The sequence below is a fragment of the Balaenoptera borealis genome (genome assembly GCF_965194805.1).
Source record: "Balaenoptera borealis genome assembly, chromosome: 3".
Taxonomy (NCBI): domain Eukaryota; kingdom Metazoa; phylum Chordata; class Mammalia; order Artiodactyla; family Balaenopteridae; genus Balaenoptera; species Balaenoptera borealis.
The window spans coordinates 84,930,603-84,951,791 of NC_138866.1; the positions used below are offsets into that span (position 1 = coordinate 84,930,603).

The following is a 21,189-nucleotide window of genomic DNA, read 5'->3' on the forward strand; positions in this document are numbered from 1 at the left end:
AATTGATCATAGACCCAAATTGAGAGCTAAAACTATAAAACTCTGAAAAGAAAACATGGGAGTAAATCTTCATGACCTTGGATTAGGCAATGGTTTTTTAAATATGTCACCAGAAGCACAAGTGACAAAAGAAAAAATATACATACACTGAAGTTCACCAAAATTGAAAACTTCTGTGCTTCAAAGAACACCATTAAGAATGTGAAAGACAGTCTCCAGAACAGGAAAGATGTTTAGAAATCATATATCTGACAAGGGGCTTGTATCTAGAATATACAAAGAACTTTTACAACTTAACCATAAAAGGCAAATCACCCACTTTAAAAATGGGTAAAGGATTTGAATAGATATTTCTCCGAAGAAGATATACAAATGGCCCATAAGCCTGTGAAAAGATGCTCAACATCCCTGGCCATCAGGGAAATGCAAATCAACACCACAACAAGATACCACTTTAAGTCCCTAAAGATAAATAAGTCAGAGGGACAGACCGAAAGAGGGCACTTTACCAGGGTGTAGACTTCATGTGTAATTCACAATTCTTGTTCTGGGAATTGAAAGATGAAAAGTTTGTCAGGGATGACAGGTTAGAGCCAAGTGCTCCCAACCAAGTAAGAGGAGACTCACCACACGGTGCCCCCCGCCCCCCCCCGCCGCCCCCCCCCCCCCGCCGGCACTTCACTTAGCGCATGCGCATGCAGCGCCCCCGCCCGCGCATGCGCACACATGTTCTCTTCTGGAAGTCCCTCGCCCCCAACCTGGCTCACCTTCCACACCTTGTCTTTGGCTCCACACTGCAGCTCAGCAGTCTCCTACCCCCCAAGACTCCTCTACCCTGCCTGACAGACCCACCACGAGCCATGCCCCCACCCCGGCCCCCCAGGCTCGCCCCGTCTCCCTTCCACAGGCACTCCAGGCTATGCTGCTCAGGGATCCCTTCCCAGACCCAGGCCCTCACCACAGGCAGGGTCACCGCCTGGCCGTCACGGAGGCAATCCAGGGGCTGGCACACAGGGCCATTCTTGCCCGCACCGCAGCAGGAAAGCTGGAAGGATGGGCCGTTTTGTGAGGGGAGGGGCTCCTCCCGCCACCCGCCTGAACCAGCCCCTAACCCCCTACTGCCGCAGCCTCCTACCTCAGAGCTCCGTTGGCTCTTGGGCACCTCCACCTGGACCTGGGGCTGGAAGTACTTGGGGAAGTGGAAGCAGGCAGGGTTTGGGCGGCAGGGCTCCAGGCAGTGTGAGATGTGCTGGGTGTGCTCGAAGGACTCCGTCACTGTCACCAGGAGGCCCTTCACTGGAAGAGAGGACACGAGAGAGCTGAGACCCCTGGGAAGCCTCCCACTTCCCACCCCAACTCAGCCCAGTAAAAGGCTTAGGGGAGGCACCCAGGACAGGGGTTTAGAATTACCGAGGGCACTGGTTAAAATGCCCCAGAGAGTCTCATTCTGAAGGGCCAGGCGGGGCCCAGGAATCTGCGTTTTTACAAGGCTTTGTGTGTGTGTGTGTGTGTGTGTGTGTGTGTGTGTGTGTGTGTGTGTGTATGTATGTGTGTGTGTGTGTGTGTGTGTGTGTGTGTGTGTGTGTGTGTGAGGTCTGAGAGGCTGAGTTTTCTGGACTAGCCCTCCTAGGTTCTGCTCCTCCACAAGGTGCCCCAAAGTTACCTTCCCACTGCACTGAAAGCAGGCCCTCTCCTTGCTGCCAGTTTGGGGGCAGAGCCTCTTCCTTCCGCCTCCCTCCCCCATGCCAGTGGGGCTCTGTGCCGCTCTCCTCTCTGCAGACAGGGCTGGAAGCCTTGCATGGGGGGGATGGGGTGGAGTGGTGAGAAGGAGAGTCGTGTATTTGCGGATCTCTTAGGTCCCTGCCAGCTATAAAATGCTAGGACTCCATTAATTGCAGTCTGACTAGAGGAAAGGGTGCAGCTAGAGGGGACTTGGGTGTTGTCGGGGCCCTCCTGCCCTGGGTGCTGACCACTGCTCTAGACCCAGGGAACCCCCCATCTGGCAGGCGTGTGGCGAAGACTGGTGTGGACAGATGAGCAGTACTGTGTCACTGACCCGTGGTCCAGGGCGTTCATCAAGCCCGGGAAGCTCTGAGGGTCTTGTGGGGACCTGAAGAGCAGGCCCTTCTTAGAGCAGGGGGAGGACAGTGGTTAATGACCCCTGAGGGTGAAGTGATCCCAAGGAGTGTCAACCAAGCTTTTGGTTTCCCATGGAGCCCAGGGCAGCCATAGAGCAGCCAACTCTGGTGTTGACAGGGTTGGGAAGTGGCACTGCCACCCCCCAGCAGGCAGAGGTAGTAAAAGGGCTCACTTTTCCTATTCTTCTGTCTCCTGGATTCTGCATGAACCTCCAGGCAGGACACTTGTCGAGACTGAAACAAAGGAAGGGGAGGTCATTTTGAGCACAAGCTGCCCGGGATGATCTACCAGGCCACAAACTCCCAAAGACTGATTTTCGGGGGAGAGATTTCCTTGAATCCTGAGGCTTTAGATGCATCTAATTGAAATGGCTGTACCAACAGCCTAATTATGAAAATCTTTTTAATTCTGAACTTGTGCTTATAGAGAGATTGGAGTTGGGGGAAAATGGGGCGGGACTGATTCTGAGAGTGGGTGCTTTTATTAGGGAGGTTCCTGAGGTCGTCGTTTTGGGAGATGGGATGCTGGTCCAGGTGTTTCCTCCCCAGGAGCAGGAGCCCAGCTGCTGCCCCCACCACTGCCCGCAACCCCTTTGTCTGGCTTCAGTTAGTCTGACTCCTAGCGGGCTCTGGGACGAGGGCCCAAGTTGGGCCTGGTTTTCCCTCCCACAGTTCTGTTCCCAAGAGCAGCAGCCACAGGTGGCCTCTGGAGCCACAGGAGCCTGGAAGGACAATTACCACCAGCACGCCATTGGTGATGAGACTTTCAGGTGGAGAGGGGCTGAAAAATAAAATGAGAACTCCTGGTCAAGTCATATCGTTCTTTCTAAAAATTTATTTTATTGCAGTAGAGTTGATTTACAACATTGTGTTAATTTCTACTGTGCAGCAAAGTGACTCAGTTATATACATTCTTTTTCATATTCTTTTCCATTATGGTTTATCACAGGATATTGAATATAGTTCCCTGTGCTATACAGTAGGACCTTGTTGTTTATCCATCCTATAAACAATAGTTTGCACCTGCTAATTCCAAATTCCCAATCCAACCCTCCCCTACCCCCTCTTCCCCTTGGCAACCACAAGTCTATTCTCTAAGTCATATCATTCTTGACTGATTTCTCACAAAGGTGACAAACAGCCTACGTAGGGTCAATAAGGAGATAGCAGAGCCTTCTTAATCCTTGTGAAAAATACTGGCTTAAGAAACCTTAGATCTGCAGATTGTCAAGGGGAAAACTGGCATACATTTTAAATAGAATGTCCAGGAAAAAAAAAAGATTTATAGGTTAGAGGGAGTAGAAGAGTTTCTTTTCTTTTTCTTCCTTAAAGGGTAGCTGTTCTTTATGTCCAACCAGATGCAACTGCATGGAGTTAAGAGGATAAACAGGTTGCAAGAAAAGGCCAGAGCCCACCATCTCGAGCAGATGTAACAGTTCTGGTAGCAAAACGGACTCATCCTCCCTTCTGTGCTTTATTTAATTTGTGCATTTAACAAATAGTTTTGACCCAGCTAGAGAGGGGCCTGGTGAGCGTGATATGTCCTTGTGTTACAAAGCTGAGAAAACCTCCAAGGTTGCAATTCACCTAGGGGAGTCCACAGCCTCCCTTGTCAAAATTAAGCCCAAGATGACTGTGTTTCCAGATCAACTCCGATTACCAGTGCTGACATATTTCATTTTGTAAGCCACTTTCTAATTCACCCAAGGAATGTTTTTCCCCCTAAAAGTCCTGTCAAACCAAGAACTGAAGGAGAGAGCCCAGATTTTCTTTAATGTGAAACAAATAAAGTTGATTTTAATTTGTCAAATTTAATTTAAATTTTAATTTAAGTTGATTTTAATGAGGCACCTCCAATAGTTCCAAGACCCCCTATGCAGAGGATTCTCTGGGTGGAATTTGACAAGCGCTCTTGTTCTAGTTCCTGCCTCTCATTGTCCCCCTGTCCCTGGGCTGATCATAAGTCCAGGGGACTCAGTTCTGCCAGGGTTAAGAAGCTGGTTGCCCAATCACAAGGCACACTGCTGCCCCAGGGCAGGCTTGTCCCCTCCCGGCAGGGGCCCTACTCCCTTCTCTCACCACCCTTTCCTTTCCTTTCTCTCTCTGTGTCCTCTTCTCCCCAAACTCCAGCTCTGTGACCCAATTCCACTTGAGTCCACGGCATAGTCATATCTCCAGGACCCTGGATCTTTTTCTTAATTGGACATGATGAGAAATAACCCCACATCTCTGTCCTGAGCCTCCCCTTGACTTGGTTCCAGAGTTGGCTGCAGAGGGGCATGGCCTCTGCTTCAGGCCAGGGTTTGGGGGAGTTTGTTCTAACAGTCCTGGGTCCAGGAGGAGACGCCTTGGTCCTGACCTCTTTCTCAGCATGGCCTCAAGAAGGCCCTATCCCCATGGTGGCAGGAAGTCTTCCCAGAGGCCACTCTCAGAAATGCTGGGGAGCTGAGGCAGGTGATTTGGCCAGAGTACTAGATCTTTAAAGCACTACTGACATCGGTAGACCTGGATGAGAAGGGGTGGGGCCCAGGCACCTACGGAATTTAGAAGTTCCCAAGTGATTCTGATGCACAGTGAGGAGCGTCAGGGGTGGGTGTAGAAGTGGGGGTGGGGAACTGCAGAAAGGAGGACCCAGCTGTACAGTGCCTGTGCCCAGAAACTGCTTTGGGGTCAGGACCTTGGTGGAATCCTGGGGGGTTGGGTCCTACTCACCTCTCCTCCAGCAGGAACTCCACCTCCAGTTCCTCCATGCCCTGCAGGGGGAGGAAGAGACTGCAGTTGTGAGCTGTGTCTACACCTCTCTGCAGACCAGGATCCTGTGCCATCCCAGGAGACCCTGTGGACCTGCCCCTGTCCTTCGCACACGGCTGTCCTGCTGTCTTGGAGTGGGGGCAGCTGCTCCTGGCTCTTTTTGTCCCCTCTGCCTCCCTCTGTCCCCAAGTCTTTCATATCAGGAACATCACTGACCACCCAGGGGAGGGTCAGGGTGTGGAGGTGACCCCTAGCCCCAGCAGGTAACTCTCTCCGCCCCAGAACATTTTCCTTTCATCTTCTCCCTCCAGCTTCCATTGCTCTCCTTCTTCCCCAAGGGGCTCAGGGCCTGGGGCAAGGGAGATATTGCCCCCAGCAAGCTCAACTCTGAAGGCTAGGAGCCCCTTCCTTCAGCTACTGCTTTGCATCTCTTGCTGTGTAACCTCAGGAAGTCATGACCTCCCTCACTGGACCTTAATTTCCCCACAGAGTATAAGCCAGGTGAGGGCAGGGATGCTTGTCCCTGAGGTGTCCCCAGTGCACAGAACAGTGCCTGGCCCATAGGGCATTCAAATACTTGTTGAATGAATTGATAACATCCTGGGCCTTTTCAGCTCTGACTTTTTCTGATTTGCAGATTTGCACTCCTTTATCCTTATCTGTCCTCCGTCCCCTGGGACCGTCCCAGAAGCAGGACTCTGAGGGAAGAAAGGGAATCAACACTTATTCTGTCTCCATTTTGTACTGTGAACAGTGCTAGATGCCTTAATTATGTATTCTCATTTAAGCCTCGCAGTGACCCTGTGTGGTAGGTATTATTATCACTATTGCATAGACGAGGAAACAGAACTCAGAGGAATTAAGTAATTTCTGCAGGGTCACAGAGCTATTGATAGTAAGCCAAAGCGCTGGGATTTGAACAGCAGTGTTGTCTTCTCCTGACCTGGCTACAGAGAGAGGATCCCTTAGAACAGCATCATAGGAATAACCAGCTGCCCCTCGTGAAGCAGGAGGCTGAGGGCTGGGGCACCTGCACCCACCTCTGTGTTGAGTGGGAACTTCACGTGCGTTTTCTCTCGGAAGCAGAGCTTGGTGAGGTCATAGAGAACTGTCAAGAAATGGTCATCTGGTGTCACTGTGTCTTCATCACAGACGCTCAGCTCTAGCACGTTCTAGGGGAGAACGGAGGGTGCAAGTCTGGTTACCAAGGTTGCATCAACCCATTCCCAGGATGATGGCCCTGACCTCAGTCCTAGTGAGGAGGTGGGTCTGAGGGATGGGGACCAGCACAGCTCAGGTGTGAGGGACATCTGTAGGGACATGAATTAAGAGAGGAAAGTGTCTATTCCCTTCTTTGCAACTCTCTGAAGCCTTCCTGCCCTTCTTCTCTGATTCTCCTACTGGGGAATCTTGCTCTTTTGCAAGCTTGGCAGGGGCTTGTGAAGTGTGGGGGATTTCATTTCACCTGGGGGAGAGATGGAAGGGCACAGCAGACAAGAACCCTGTCAAGACATAGAATGTATCCAGCATTGGACCCAGGAGCTGAAGACAGTTCCTTTGGCACTAGAAAACCGAGCCAAGGGAAGCTAACATCTTCACACTCCAGGGGAGTGATGTGGCAAAGATTATAGAGGGTTTGACTGGGTTGGGATGACATATTGGAACTCTATCCTTTGGCTCATCAGCCCCTAAAGAGGTCTCATGGATGGTCCCAAAGCAGTATGTCAAAGATGGAGCAGCTGCCCTGTCACCTGGCTGAACTCTAAGGTCAATGATTTTAGGTGACATGGATTGGCCTCTGAGGCCACTTTTTCCAAGGATCCTGGGAGATGTAGGTTGGGGCTGGGTTTGCCTCTTTGGTCCCTATCTAGTGGACATGAGGTGGTTCTGGGGGTTCCCAGCTGAATGAGACCTGTTGACTTTGTAATGACTAGAAACCAGGTGTGTCCCTGAACCAACCCAGCAGCCCCATAGATCTTCAGACAAAAGAAACACAAATTCTGGTTTCAAGATGGTAGGCTGAGCCCAAACTGAAATCCCCCTTTCTCACCAAAAACCATATATATGATAGAAAAGATATTTTTAAAACAATAAATATAAAGCCCTTCTTGAAAACAAAAAGGATATGTCATTAACTCGGAATGGAGAAGCATCCCTAAAAATGAAAGCAGTAAGCTTGATGGAGCTGTCAAGCCTCAAATGCCTCAAGACTGGGTTTGATGCCTCCATGATGAGGCCAAGCTTGTCTTAAGGGCACCCTGCTGACGCTGTCACAACTCAGGATGTTCAAGAGAGGATTCTCCCTCAGGAGATATGAGCTCAACTTAGAGTCACCATATATCTGAAGAAGACAAATACCATGAAACAGCAACTCAGCAAATGAAGAACACACACCCACGGAATTAGAAATAATAAAGCCATCTAAAAAGGATTTAAGATAGAGAAAGCCCTCTGGCCGGAATTAGACTGGTCTCAGACCTAGTGAGTAGAATGGCTCTTCTCTACATTCTCCTGTTTGGAGTATGTTCTGGAAGATACTGGAAACACACTCTATTTTGGGGCAGGAGACATCCAGTTCCAGTGACAATTAGGTAGAAGGACAAGAGAGACAGGAAAGAGGGTAGAAGGATAAGTATGCCTAGAGGGACAAGCGTGAGACAGGCAGAAGGAAGGAGTGGGTGAGTGGGGAGACAGGTCGATAAGAGGACAAGAAGTTGGTAGAAAGAAAGACAAATAGGGACTTCCCTGGTGATGCAGTGGTTAAGAATCTGCCTGCCGATGCAGGGGACACAGGTTCGATCCCTGGTCTGAGAAGATCCCACACGCCATGGAGCAGTTAAGCCCGTGTGCCGCAACTACTGAGCCTGCGCTCTAGAGCCCGCAAGCCACGACTACTGAGCCCGCGTGCCACAACTACTGAAGTCTACGTGCCTAGAGCCCATGCTCCGCAACAAGAGAAACCACCGCAGTGAGAAGCCTGCACACCGTAATGAAGAGTAGCCCCCACTCACCGCAACTAGAGAAAGCCTGCACACAGCAACGAGGACCAAATGCAGCCAAAATAATAAATAAATAAATAAATTTATTAAAAAAAAAAGACAAATAGTCATTATACTACAAAGTCACAGTAATCAAAACAGTATGGTACTGGCACAAAAACAGAAATATAGATCAATGGAACAGGATAGAAAGTCCAGAGATAAACCCATGCACTTATGGCCACCTAATCTATGACAAAAGAGGCAAGAATATACAATGGAGAAAGACAGTCTCTTCAATAACTGGGGCTGGGACAACTGGACAGCTACATGTAAAAGAATGAAATTAGAACACTCCCTAACACCATACACAAAAATAAACTCAAAATGGATTAAAGACCTAAGGCTGGATACTATAAAACTCTTGGAGGAAAATGTAGGCAGAACATTCTCTGATATAAATCATAGCAAGATCTTTTTCAATCCACCACCTAGAGTAATGAAAATAAAAACAAAAATAAACAAATGGGACCTAATTAAACTTAAAACCTTTTGCACAGCAAAGGAAACCATAAACAAAACGAAAAGACAACCTTCAGAGCGGGAGAAAGTATTTGCAAATGAAGCAACTGACAAGGGATTAATCTCCCAAATATACCAACTGCTCATGCAGCTCAATAAAAGAAAAAGAAAGAAAAAAACCAAAAACAACTAAAAAACTAAACAACCCAATCAACAAATGGGCAGAAGATCTAAATAGACATTTCTCCAAAGAAGACATAGAGATGGTCAAAAAGCACACGAAAAAGTGCTCAACATCACTAATTATTAGAGAAATGCAAATCAAAACTGCAGTGAGGTATCATTTCACACCCGTCAGAATGGCCATCATCAAAAAATCTACAAACAATAAATGCTGGAGAAGGTGTGGAGAAAGGGGAACCCTCCTACACTGTTGGTGGGAATGTAAATTGCTATAGCCACTATAGAGAACAGTATGGAGGTTCTTTAAAAAACTAAAAATAGAGCTACTATATGACCTAGCAATCCCATTCCTAGGTATATATCCAGAGAAAACCATAATTCGAAAGGATGCATGCACCCCAATGTTCATTGCAGCACTATTTACGATAGCCAGGACATGGAAACAACCTAAATGTCCATCGACAGAGGAATGGATAAAGAAGATGTGGTACATATATACAATGGAATATTACTCAGCCATAAAAAGGAATGAAATAATGTCATATGCAGAGACGTGGATGGACCTAGAGACTGTCAAACAGAGTGAAGTCAGAAAGAGAAAAACAAATATCGTATAATATCACTTATACGTGGAATCTAGAAAAACAGTAGAGATGAACTTATTTGCAAAGAAGAAATAGAGTCACAGATGTAGAGGACAAACTTATGGTTACTAAGGGGGGAAGGTGGGTGGGATGAAATGGGAGATTGGGACTGACATATATACACTACTATAGATAAAATAGATAATTAATGAGAACCTACTGTATAGCACGGGGAACTCTACTCAGTGCTCTGTGGTGACCTAAATGGGAAGGAAATCTAAAAAAGAGGGGATATATGTATACGTATAACTGATTCACTTTGCTGTAAAGCAAGAAACTAACACAACATTGTAAAGCAACTGTACTCCAATAAAAATTAATTTAAAAAAAGAAAGAAAGACAAATAGTCATAAGAAGGGCACATGATCAAAGAGAAGGACAAGCCGGCAAGGAGGGGAATAGCAAGCAGGGCAGGCAGGTGCTGTCCCCCACGTCTCACCTTCACTTGGGTCTGGATCTGGAACTTGAAGGTTTCATTCCACTCTGGGTTTCGGCAGTTGGAGATGGTCCTAGTCCTCAGCCTCTTATGAGAGGTGGTGGGCAGCCAGAGGCTCACAAAGCAGTCTGTCTGGCTTGCTGTCCGAGGAAGACAAGGGTGGAAGGGGAGCGTGAGGAGCCAACCCAGGTCCAGAGAGGAAAGAGTGTGGAGGCAGAAGCCAGCTTCTGGTCCCCTCCTGACTCATGGCTCTGACTCTCCAGAGACCTTTGTCCCAGAACCCTGAGAAGGTCACGGACTGCAGGCTAGAGGTTTCACAGAGGGGACCCAGGTCCCACTGACTGTTCTCGTGGACACAGATAGCCTCTGGCTCTTCTCAGCAGCACCATGGCTCTCTGAGCAAACACCTGTTGGTTTGGGACAAGGTACAGCTGCACAATTTTCCCTCTGCCAGGGGAAGATCTGGAGGACTAGCCCCCAAGGGTCCAGTTTATCTCTTGCCTTAGCCCAGGGCACCAGGGAAACCACAGTAGGGCCCAGCTCTTCCTCTGGGCTGAGGAGCAGCAAGGATTAGAAGGGACACCATCGGCTGGGAGCGTAGAGGGCCCCAGCGGGGAAGGGCCTGAGTGGAACAAGCTATTCAGCAGGATCTAGGGGTAGGGACTACCATCCACACATGACTAACGTCTCAGATACACCACAACGGGCTTTTCATATCTCTACTGGTCTCCCCACATGCGGTGTGTGACCCAAGAAGCCCTCACATCTAAGACCACATACTTTATTTTTCATTTGAAAGAACAACCCAACTGATGCTGCTGTAAGTGCTCTGGAGAAGGACAAAGGCTGTGACCTCAACAGGCCCTCCTAAAGTGAAAGAAGGCCTCCTGGGTCTTCTGTTTGGAGCAGCAGAAGGCATATGGTGAAAAGTGGCAGCCCAGCCCAGCTCCTTCCCTCCATTCTACCTGGGAGGAGGGAGGAAGAGGTGCCACGATTGCCCTTGTCACTCTTCTGGCACTCTGCTTTGGTCATTCCCAGGGTACCCACCCAATTCGTAGAGAACGGGAACAGTCAATACAGTTTCCAGTGTCAGAGAGTCTTCTAGATAGTAAAGCTGGGCAGGGATGAGAGTTCTGTACTGATAAGACTCATCCAAACTACCTCCTAATTATAATTAATAATGTCCTGTGAGAGTGGAACCAGAGGTGACCCCCCTCCCCAGACTGACTTAGTCCTATATCGTCTCTATACTGAGAACTTTATCAGACTTAATAACCATGGTTTGCATCACAAGCATCCCTAGTTTCTGATTTCATCCCCGCTGTCTGGTTAATATGTGAGGGCTCACCATTCAATGAATTGGAATTCATGGCCTTCCTCCCATTGAATAGAGGTGAGATGACACTGTCCTTCAGATGTCATAATCATCATTAATCCAAACACAAAGAATGACCCAAACCCAACAGAATCAAAAGAAAATGATGACATCATCCCTATCTTTCCTTCCACACCCAACCTGTTCTTCCTCACCGGCAACTCAGGTGTCCTGACTAGACACCAAATATCGCCCTTGGCTCTCACCTTGAGTCGACTTAACTCCTTGGAGCTCTCCAGCCTATCCACTTCTCCCTACTCGCATGGCCACTGCCTTGGTGCAAGCCACCTTCATCTCTGCTGCCACCACCCCAATGGGTGCCCTGTCTTCTGTCCTGCCCCACCCTACACTTTTCCCTTTAGAGAAACCAGAGGGCTCTTTTCCCATCTGACCGTGTCACTCTCCAGTTTAAGATCCTTTAGTGGCTCCCATATGCCTTCAGGAAGGAGTCCCACCCATTCAGCATGCCTGCCCCTCCCACTTCCCCAGCCTCAGCTTCATCTTTCCAGCTTCCCTATCACCCCAGCCCCTGCCCTGCCCCCAAACACGCACACACACACACACGCACACACACACACACACACAGAGGTGCGTGCACACATGCACGCACGTAAACACTCACACACATGTGCCACCACTCACACTCCAGACTCCAGCCAAACCCAGTCCCTTGTAGGTCTCAAAGGCCATGCCATCTTGCAATGAACACCCTTCTGTTCCTCTTTCACGCCACCCTTCCTTGGTTAGCCCCTTCAGGTTGCAGAAGAGACCTCCTCTGGAAGCCTCGTCTGAACCTCCAAGTCTGGGCCAGGTGCCCCTTGTAGCCCAGGGCCCTCTGCTCTCCTCCCGTTGGAGCACTGGCTACAGTTCACTGCAATGGCAGGTCGGTGCATCTGTCTCCACCGCCCACTGCACCCTGGGAAGCTCAGGAGACCCATGTTGGCACCGCTAGTTATTTGTTGAATAAATGAATGATAGAAAAGCCCAACTTCCTGCTATTGGGCTGTATCAGTACCCAAGAAATTCTGGGCTGAGTCACCACAGATATAGATAGGCAAGTTGGCATGTTTAATGGCTCTGCTGAGGGAGACTCCCTGGGGACCTGCGTAGTCCTCCTGGACCCCTTCCTTGGCTTTTCCTGGGCTCTGGGGCACCTCCTGCTGGTCTGCCTCCTGTGCACAAGGAGCCTGCAGGCAGGGACCCACCAGCCCTACACCCACTTGCTTAGCATGATTTGAAGGGCCCTGTAAAGGCCCCTTTTCCTCTAACATCCCTTTCCTATCATCAGTCCATGCCTAAAATTGTCCCATTAAATCCACTAAATAAAGTTTCAGGATTTTTGGCCTAAGGCTTAAATGTCTAATTAAGATAAAAAGACCCCTGGAAGAGCCAGGATTGATCAGACACCCACATGTCAAGCATTAATTTATTTCCCAGTCCTTTTGCAGGGAGCCGTTCTACCTCCTCCCCCACAAGGCTGGGAAGGAGAGTGCAGCCCAAGAGGGGATAATCCTGGGGAGGGAGGGATGATGAGGTAGCTGCCGGGCCCAGATGACGATCTGGGGCATCATTAGCTGACTGTAAGGCAGTGACCCTCGAGCTGCCAATGAAGAGTGGTTAAGCAAGGATGACCCAATTCTGAGAACTTCAGGGACTTCAGGGAATTTCCTAAGCACAGATAGGTTCTAACCCTTGTTCTTCATGAAGTGACAGAGGGCTTGGTCATCAGAATGACATGTCTCTTTTCCCAGAATGTGGGTGGCCAAAATGACTCAATGATCTCTACAGATGTCAAGAACATTATCTTCCTAATACCTTAGAGACACCTGCCTCACACCCCCTGGGAGTGCTGGTTTGAGTTTATTTTCCCAAGAGGAATAAAAACTCTTGACAGTGGGGAGATTTCCGGGCCGATTTTCTCCCAGCCCTGGCCCAGGGCTGGGTGGTGTGCTCCTTGATGGGGCAGTCACCCCTGAATCTCATCCCTGAATCTCATCCCTTTCAGGCTCCTGGAAATCTTAGAAACTCAGGCACCCATTACAGGACTGAACCAGAGAGGAACTTGTTTTTGATCCAAGCTGGAAGGCACAATGTGGGGCGAGGGTAACCCAGGACCTGCAAGAGGTTCGGATAGACTCAACCCAGGTGAGGCAGCAACAGAGCCCAGCCTGTGACAACTGTGGATCCAGACACGTGACCTGGGCTGCTGACACCCCCAGATACCATGGCTGCCCCAGGATGCTGTTCTTTAGGGAAATGAGGAAAACATAAAAAGGGGTTCCCAAAGGGGCCAGGGTGTCCCCAAAGGGCAGCCTGTGTGCCAGAGGCATGAGTGGGGAAGGGGGAGAGGAGGGTGGTGGAGCAGACCTCAGCCTGTTTCTCTGGTTCCTGCTCCCCATCCCACCCCCACCTCTAGGGCTTGTAGGTGATGGGTGTAGCAGGGAGAAGACAAAAGGAAGGGCCCTGGACGTGGGGGGGGAAGGTCTGAGCGCACAGGTGTAGGCATGCCATGAGAGTGTGAGGCCCGCATGACACACAGGGCTGGGACAGACACGCCTCCAGAGGAGCTGAGGCAGGCGAGGCAGCTGCGGGCATGTGAGAGCTGTGGCCGTCCCTGAGGGAAATGGGGTGAGGTGTCTGATGACCCACGTTGGCACGGCAAGAAAGGCAAAAGAGGCAGCCAGGTCCTGGGTCCAGCGGACACTTCCAGGCTCCTCAGATCACTCACTGGTGGCCTGAGAGGTCCCGAGAAGCCCAAGAAGTCCGTGGCCCTCTGGCTGGCCATGTGACAGAGCCAGGCCCAAAGTGATGCTGGCTGCAATTGCTTCCCTGGCATGGGCTCTGGACACTCACCCTCCCAGGGGCCCAGTCTGAATGCTGCCTGATCCCTTTGTTCTCTCTGGGGCTCCAGGGTCCTCCTTCCTCCGCCCTCCACACTCATCCTTACATTGCAGTGTTGCAGCGGCAGCTTCCCAGAAGGTTTGTCAGCCTCTCCCACCTGTGCTCCTGCACAATCTGCATATAAGCCCTCGGGAAGTCATGCAATCCCCGCCTCAAGAGCTCAGGTGCCCATCACTTAGATTCCTGCCCACCCTCTGAATGGCCCTGGCCTCCTCCTCCTGGCTTGTATCCCCTAACCCCCAGCAGTCCAGACCTGGCATCAAATACTGATTCTGCTTTCGGCAGTTAATCCTCAATGTGCGAAATGGGCCCCACAGCCCTGCCCTCAGATTGTGCGGAGGATGAATGGTGTTTGGATGTCTGGCCCCAGGTGGCCCCCAGCAGGGGCTTGGGGGGACGCAGCTCCTCTCCCTCAGACTGGGCTCCCAGGCCTCTGGATGCTCACATCCTGTCCCCTCAAAGCAGCTCTCCTCAGCTACTCCCAGCTTTCAGTGTCCTCCTCCAGTTCTAAATTCTGCGGTGACAAGATGAGAATGCCATCCTCCATTACTACTCTATAATTGCTTTGGGCATAGACACCTCCCCGTGTGTCAAGTCTCTCCCAGGCTAATTGAATCCTGGGGTGAGGGCAGTATAACAGAGCTTTGGGGAAACTGGAGCCCTTGGGCGATTCCTGTGTGGTCGCCAGTGAGTGGGGACCCCCTCAGCCATGGGCCTTGACACAGAGCTTTCTCCTCCTTGAGGGCCAAGCTTCCTCCCTGAATGGGGTGGGGGGAGATGAGGGCAGCATAGGGAGGGGATTTTGTTTTGCCCACCCAGATGCCTTCATTTCTTCCTGAAGCTAAAGACTTCCCTGGGCCCCCGTGGTCTGGGAATGCAGCAGGGGCTGGGATGAAAGGGACATCAAAGCTGCAAGAAGACACTGCACAAAGAGCCCTGGTGAGTCAAACCACATCCACGGCCTGAACTGAGGAACTCGGCGCTATGGGGCACCTGGCATGCACTGTAGAACCCGTTTGAGATCCAGGTCCTGAGAAGGGCACTGGGGCTGGCCGGCAGCCGGCGCCATGGTACTCAAGGGCCCTTCCTTCCCCGCCACCCCTAACAGCCCCTAAACTCATGCAGAGGCAAGGAGTGCCCAGTGCGGGAGAAGCTACTTCTGGAACGGATCCCAGGGAGGGGAGAGTGGGGAGGAGAGAGCGAAGTGAGCCGTTGGAGGAGGCCGACTGCAGAGGCCGGTCGTGCCAAGGGTGCAGCTAGAGGGAGGGGCCTGGGAAAATGATACAAACCCCGAAGTCTGAAATACAACTTGAAAATAGAGTGCACGCACACACACACACACACACGCATGCGCACACACACAGCCACACCTGACCTTTTCTCCCCCGGGGCCTGTCTCCATCCTGGTCCCAGACGCAGAGAAGGAGGGAAGAGGGAGGGGGATACTTACCCACGTCAGCCTGTCGGACGTTTTTCATCCGGATGACCCTCACTGTCAGCAGGTGGCATGGAGACAGCTCCTCCTGTGGATTGAGAGGACAGTGGACTCACTCTTTGGGCGATCGTGGCAGGTGGCCTTGACGGAGAAAGCAGCACAGGCTCCCACTGCCCAGGCTCAAGTAACCTCCCCACTGTCCATCGGTGTTTCTGGGCTCTGGAGGAGGCTTCTGGTCCCCAGGGGGCCCGAGGCTGTGGACGTGAGGGGCTTTGTCCTCACCCCACTCTGAGCCAGCACACCCAGGAAGAGGGACAGCTTCATGCCTGTTCCGTCCCTGTCTCGCTTGCTTGGATCTTGGAATTGGAAGCCCTTTTCCTGAGCATTTTACCCAGGCTTAGAGAAGACTTTTTACTGTCCACTCCCAGCCCACGCTCATGGCAGACACCATCGGACTCCTCCAACCCACCCAATGACATTTATAGAGGCCTCTGAACTGGAACCCTTTACTCTCCACATCGTCCACTCCACGTTACTAGAATCACTTTCTACCCTTCAAAGAAGATGCAATTCTTCTCTATTTAAAATAATATTGGGGAACTTTCCTGGTAGCACAGTGGTTAAATATCCGCCTGCCAATGCAGGGGACATGGGTTCGAGCCCTGGTCCGGGAAGATCCCACATGCTGCGGAGCAACTAAGCTCGTGCGCCACAACTACTGAGCCTGCGCTCTAGAGCCCGCGAGCCACAACTACTGAGCCTGCGTGCCACAACTACTGAAGCCCGGGCGCCTAGAGCTCGTGCTCCACAACAAGAGAAGCCACGTCAATGAGAAGCCCGCGCACCTCAACGAAGAGCAGCCCCCGCTCGCCGCAACTAGAAAAAGCCCGTGCGCAGCAACGAAGACCCAACGCAGCCAAATAAATAAGTAAATAAAAATTTAAAAAAATATAACGTTGGCATTTAGGGAAAAACATGAGAGTATGAAGGGAAAATGTCCCCATAATGCCACCACTCAGAGAAGGTCACTATTTATAATTATTTTAATTTTCAACTCAGACTGTCCACAGATAGTTCATCTGCCTTGGCTGTTATCAGAGATAATACTATTTGTAATAGCATCTACTGAACACTTACTGCAGTAGGGGCGCGGCGGGGCAGGCACCGACCCTTAGCGCGAGACCCTGAGCTCAGGGGTTAGAGGTCCCGCTCAGTCAGCCTCGCAGGGGTCCTGGGGCAGAGAGTGCAGTGGAGGCGGCCAGCGGCCTTCTCCCCAGGGCCCTCCAGCCTCAGGCCAGCGGGTGAGCTGGGCGCCTGGGGGACAGGCTGAGGGCTGGGTCCTGCAGAGCTCCAGAACCCTCGCCATGGCTGCCCACTGGCCGGGCCCAGGCCTCGAAGCAGCAGCGAACCTCTCCCCAGTCCCCGCCTCTGCGACCTAATGGCGGCGGGGTCTCCATGGGTCACAGTCCGCGGGACCCACCCCTGTTTGGGTGGCCTGAGGAGCCCGAGGGCCAGCTGGCTCCTGGGTGCCTGGCTTCCTCAGTGGTGAGAGCTGGGCAGGGTCTGGGGATCTGGCCCTGAGGGCGCCGCCAGCTGAGATCTGCCTCCTCAGCCGGGCCTGGGCACTGGCGGGAGGACCTAGACTGGAGGCTGGTCCAACGCTCCCAGGCAGGGAACCAGCCCACATAGGGACCCCCCTCTTCTTACTGGAGCCTGGACCTCGGAGGGCAAAAGTTGAACCTTGGGACCTTGCCCTTTCTTGTCAGAAGAGAGAATAACATTTGTTTTGGTGGAGGTTTACAGGAACATCGTGACCTGACTGTGACCTGACCTCAAGAACAAAGGATCGGACACCAAGAAGTCTGTAACAACTAACTGTGCCCCTCCTTCACCTTTCCTATAAAAGGGCTTTGCTGAAAGCTTTCGGGGAGTTTGGGAATTTTGAAGGCATGAGCCACCAGTCTCCTTGCATGGCCCTGCAATAAACTTTCCTCTGCTCCAAACTCCGACGTTTTGGTATTGTTTGTGCATCGGGGACACGGACTTGCGTTTGGTAACATTACTATTTGCTAGACACTTCTCTTATAGTTTCTAATCCTCATAAAACCTTTATAATAGAGGTATTGCCACCTTTTTAAAAGTTAAGAACTAATTGACATATAACATTGTATAAGGTTGAGGTATACAACATAATGATTTGATATATGTATTTAGTATTGCCATATGATTACCACAAGAAGTTTAGTTATCCATCATCACACATAGTTAAAATTTTTTTTTTCCTTGTCATGAGAACTGTTATTTTGATGGCTGTCCTTCCAGCCTCTTCTGGGGCTCAATTCTGACCAGGAACAATAGGACGATGGCTGGGAAGACAGTTGTTTAGTCCCTGAGATAGATACATACGTCAGTTTTAGGGCTTCTTCCTCCTCTCTCCCCAGCAGCTGCCTCAAAATCGGAACAAAAGCCACACTGGCAGACACATACAGGTCTGAGGATTCCTTCTGTGAGATTAACTCTGAAATGTTGAATATATTCATGGTCAATAACTTGCTCTAATGGGATTGCCTTTTGAGCTTTGTAACTGGGCCGAAGGTCGCACACACTGTTTCTCTTCTGGTTCTGGAAATACGGCTCAGCCTTTGGCCAGTCTCTGGGCACGTGGGCTCCTCATTCTCACTCCCCACCTGGGCAGAGCATGTGTCCTGGTTTGATCTGGTGAGGAGGCAGGAGTCAGCTTTCGTCCAGGAGAGCAATTCTGGTGAAACCTGTTCCCCCTGGCCCACTTTCTCAGAAGGCAGCTAGAGGGCTACAAGTGGGGAGCTGCCTGAGGCCTCAGCCCAGGCAGGGGTCACTCCTCATGTCTCTGAACCCAGGGTCACGACCCTCTTGGCCATCATAGGTCTTCTCCCGCCTCCAGGAGGGGCTGCCCTTGGCCCTGCCCAGCTCCCTTGTGTCTTCGCTGGGAGAGAAAGAGCATCCACAGCTTCCCGCAGGACCTCACTTGAGGTCTCCCTGCCTTCCAGGAAAAGCTCTCTGCTGTCACCTAACACGATACCTTCCGATGAGGCTGACCATTTCTTTCTACTCTAACTCAGCCCCATTAACAACACAGAGACCATCTGCTGAGTGTCTTCCAAATGCTAAGTGTTGTGTATATAATCTCTACATTTTATCTTCCTATTAGCCTTGCTTTACAGATAGAGAATCTGAGCCTAAGTCCTTTGACTTCGGGCACTCAGCTAGAATCAAAGGAAACTGAGTTTGAATCCAGTTCTAATTCTTAAGCCCATGTTCGTAACCACAATTATACTGTCACCTTACTTGAAACACGAAGACAGGTGCTGCTTGCCCTGATCTCCTCGTGCTTGGTCTTGTCCTCTGAAAATCTATTTTCCTGGCAGAGTCTTCTTTTCACCCTTCATTCCCCCAAAGCCCCCAAATAATCCTCACACTCTGGCAGTCCTTCTATTTACAGTGCTCTTCTGACACATCTCATCACCTCTCTTTTTTAAACAGCCAGAGCACATCAGAACTGTAAGGGTACTTGGAGAAGTTCTCACTTTCTAGCAGCCACAGATGGCTCCTTTGTGGTCAGCCTGGAGCCTCAGATTACATCTTTAGCCCAAAAATTTGCAGAAGACACCCAATTGCAAAGCACTCTGCAAAGCACTCCTACATCTGCCAGCAGGGAGCCAGAGCCTGGAGGGTTTGAGAGAGAGCCCAGAGGGGCCGTGCGAACATGGGACTCAGATCTTGGGCCCAGATGATTCCAGAAATGAGGTCTGTGAAAAATGACCTTCTGGGATTAACATGAGTGTACATATTTTGCTCCTGATATAATCAGCTCAGTTGGAGTGGTGCTAGACATAAGCAAAACTTCATGGCCCCAGAGGTAACGAATAGAAAGACGTAGAAAGACGTAATACAGTAGAAAGACATAATAGATCAAAGTACAGCGTCTGTGACTATGGGAACCTGAAACCAGTGAGCTTTCGGAACCCAAGTGTACGGGGTAGCTTACGGGATCCAGGTAAGAACTTCAGGGACTTGGACAAGCTCATCCCTCCAATAGGATGCCCTGGCTGGGTATCAGGGTGAAAGCTGAACAACAGGCATGGCCAGGCTGCGGCCCTGGAGTTGGGATGGGCAGTAATCCTCCAGTTCATGGGGGTATTGGAGGGTCCTGGGATAAGGACCAGGGAGCACTCAGGGGGCTAGAACTGAAGGCAGGGATTATTTGGCAACCAGTGGAGAAGTGTATTTCGACACTTTAATAACCAGAACAGCTGTGCAGGGAGGGTGGCTGGATGGCAGTTTGCTGGGAAGTCACTGCTCAGGCTGCAGACACATCTGGCTCCAGCCTCCTCCCCCGCCTCGGTCCCTGGGGCTGGACTTGCCAGGACTCCATTTCCCCCGAAAACTCCTCAGGACAGGGGCATCTTGCCAGCTCATATGGAAAAGAGCTTGACTCTCAGCACTGGCTATTGTGCAATCCAATATTACCCCTTCCCAAACCCTCACTTTAGAGATAGGACTTTGGCGGGGAAGTTGGGAATACAATTCATTACCCTCCTCTAGTGCGCTGGGCTCTGCTCTACCTGGGGTTGCTGCATCTGTTCTAAACTACCGCCCCCATCCCAACCAGACTCTGAGGAAGGTACTATTATCCTGCTTTGCAGAGGAGAAGACCGAGGTTAGAGAGCTTGCATCTCACATGGGGTCACGCAGCCCAGAAGGGGCGGGGCCAGGACTCAGATGCAGATCCACCTGATTGCAAGGCCGAGCCCTTTCCGTCCACCTGGAGGCTGGCTCTCACCATGAATTAACCAACTCAGTTAAAAGCTTGCTCCAGGTCATGCACTAGACTAGTTAATAGCAGAGGCAGGAGTAAAACCCTCAGCTCCCATTTTGGGGGCTGTCCTCACACCCCAAGAATCTAGCTATCATCACAAATTAGAAGAATATTTAGTTACAGATGGGCTCCCGGGGCCTGGCTCCCAGGTGCGGGTGAGGGTTGGGAGGAGGGTCTGACAACCCTGTTTCAGAAGTGGTTAGGGTCAGACATACCCTATCCACACCAGCGCATGAGGTCTGGGTGCTGACGAGGGAGGACAACTCCCGGGGAACCTGTGGGAACTCCCCTCCACGGGACTTCTCAGGGCAGGCCCGGCTGGCGATGCCACCTCCTCCTCCCTAGAGAGCTGGGTGTATCCATCAGTTCCTTGCAACACCTGTGTCAGACCTCAGACCAGCCTGGCGATAGCTTCCAGGAGGCAAGGGCCCTCCCTAAAAGGAAAGCACTGGGATGGGAACTCTGTGGGATCCCAGAGTATTTCCCTGCTAGTCTGAGCAGCACCCCAGACCAGGGGTCACCTGGGAGGAGCCACTATGGCTGTTTTCCTTTTTATCACCCAGGCTAGGTGAGAGGTCAGGGCAAGAAATCCCAGCTCTGAGTCATGGACCCTCCAGGACCTGAGAGGGATGGGCACAGCTCTCAATTGCTTCATTCCCGCTTCAAGGTAAGCCCTGTCCCTCTGTGGAGGTTTCTCCTTGCCCAAGCTCCTGGAGACTCAATGAGACAGGAGAGGCAGGAGCACGTGTGGACCAGAGGCTATCTCAGCCCCCTGAGGGCTGTGGAGAAACACAGCCCAGAAGGCGACGTCTATCCTGGCCCAGGCAGCAGGACACCAGGCACCATACAGCATGGGTCTTCCCTCCTGGGCTCCTTGGAGACTGAGCAGGGTCTCTACCTCCCACACCACAGGGACAAGACACTTTCAGGGCATCACTCATCTCATTCCATGATTTAGTGTGGGCCGGGGG

The 21,189-nt window shown here is 51.1% G+C and overlaps 1 protein-coding gene and 1 long non-coding RNA gene across 4 annotated transcripts in view; one reads left to right on the plus strand and one right to left on the minus strand.

Annotated features, from left to right (window-relative positions):
• PLA2G4E (phospholipase A2 group IVE) overlaps positions 1–21,189 on the minus strand; it is a 70,462-nt gene that overhangs the window by 31,273 nt on the left and 18,000 nt on the right. For 2 of the 3 annotated variants that reach the window (XM_082388744.1, XM_082388745.1), the window contains exons 2-10: positions 15,379–15,451; positions 9,656–9,792; positions 5,930–6,061; positions 4,851–4,891; positions 2,877–2,919; positions 2,312–2,372; positions 1,136–1,296; positions 959–1,045; positions 510–547 (exon numbers count right to left, since the gene is read on the minus strand). In XM_082388744.1, the coding sequence (XP_082244870.1) occupies positions 510–547; positions 959–1,045; positions 1,136–1,296; positions 2,312–2,372; positions 2,877–2,919; positions 4,851–4,891; positions 5,930–6,061; positions 9,656–9,792; positions 15,379–15,451 (773 nt within the window). Of the gene's footprint in view, positions 1–509; positions 548–958; positions 1,046–1,135; positions 1,297–2,311; positions 2,373–2,876; positions 2,920–4,850; positions 4,892–5,929; positions 9,793–12,438; positions 13,478–15,378; positions 15,452–21,189 lie in introns of those variants that run through there. The other variant, XM_082388746.1, reaches the window with a different exon arrangement.
• LOC309627171 lies at positions 13,603–17,245 on the plus strand. Its single transcript, XR_014243563.1, has 3 exons — positions 13,603–13,655; positions 14,770–14,867; positions 17,159–17,245. It is a non-coding gene; the product is annotated as an uncharacterized lncRNA (long non-coding RNA).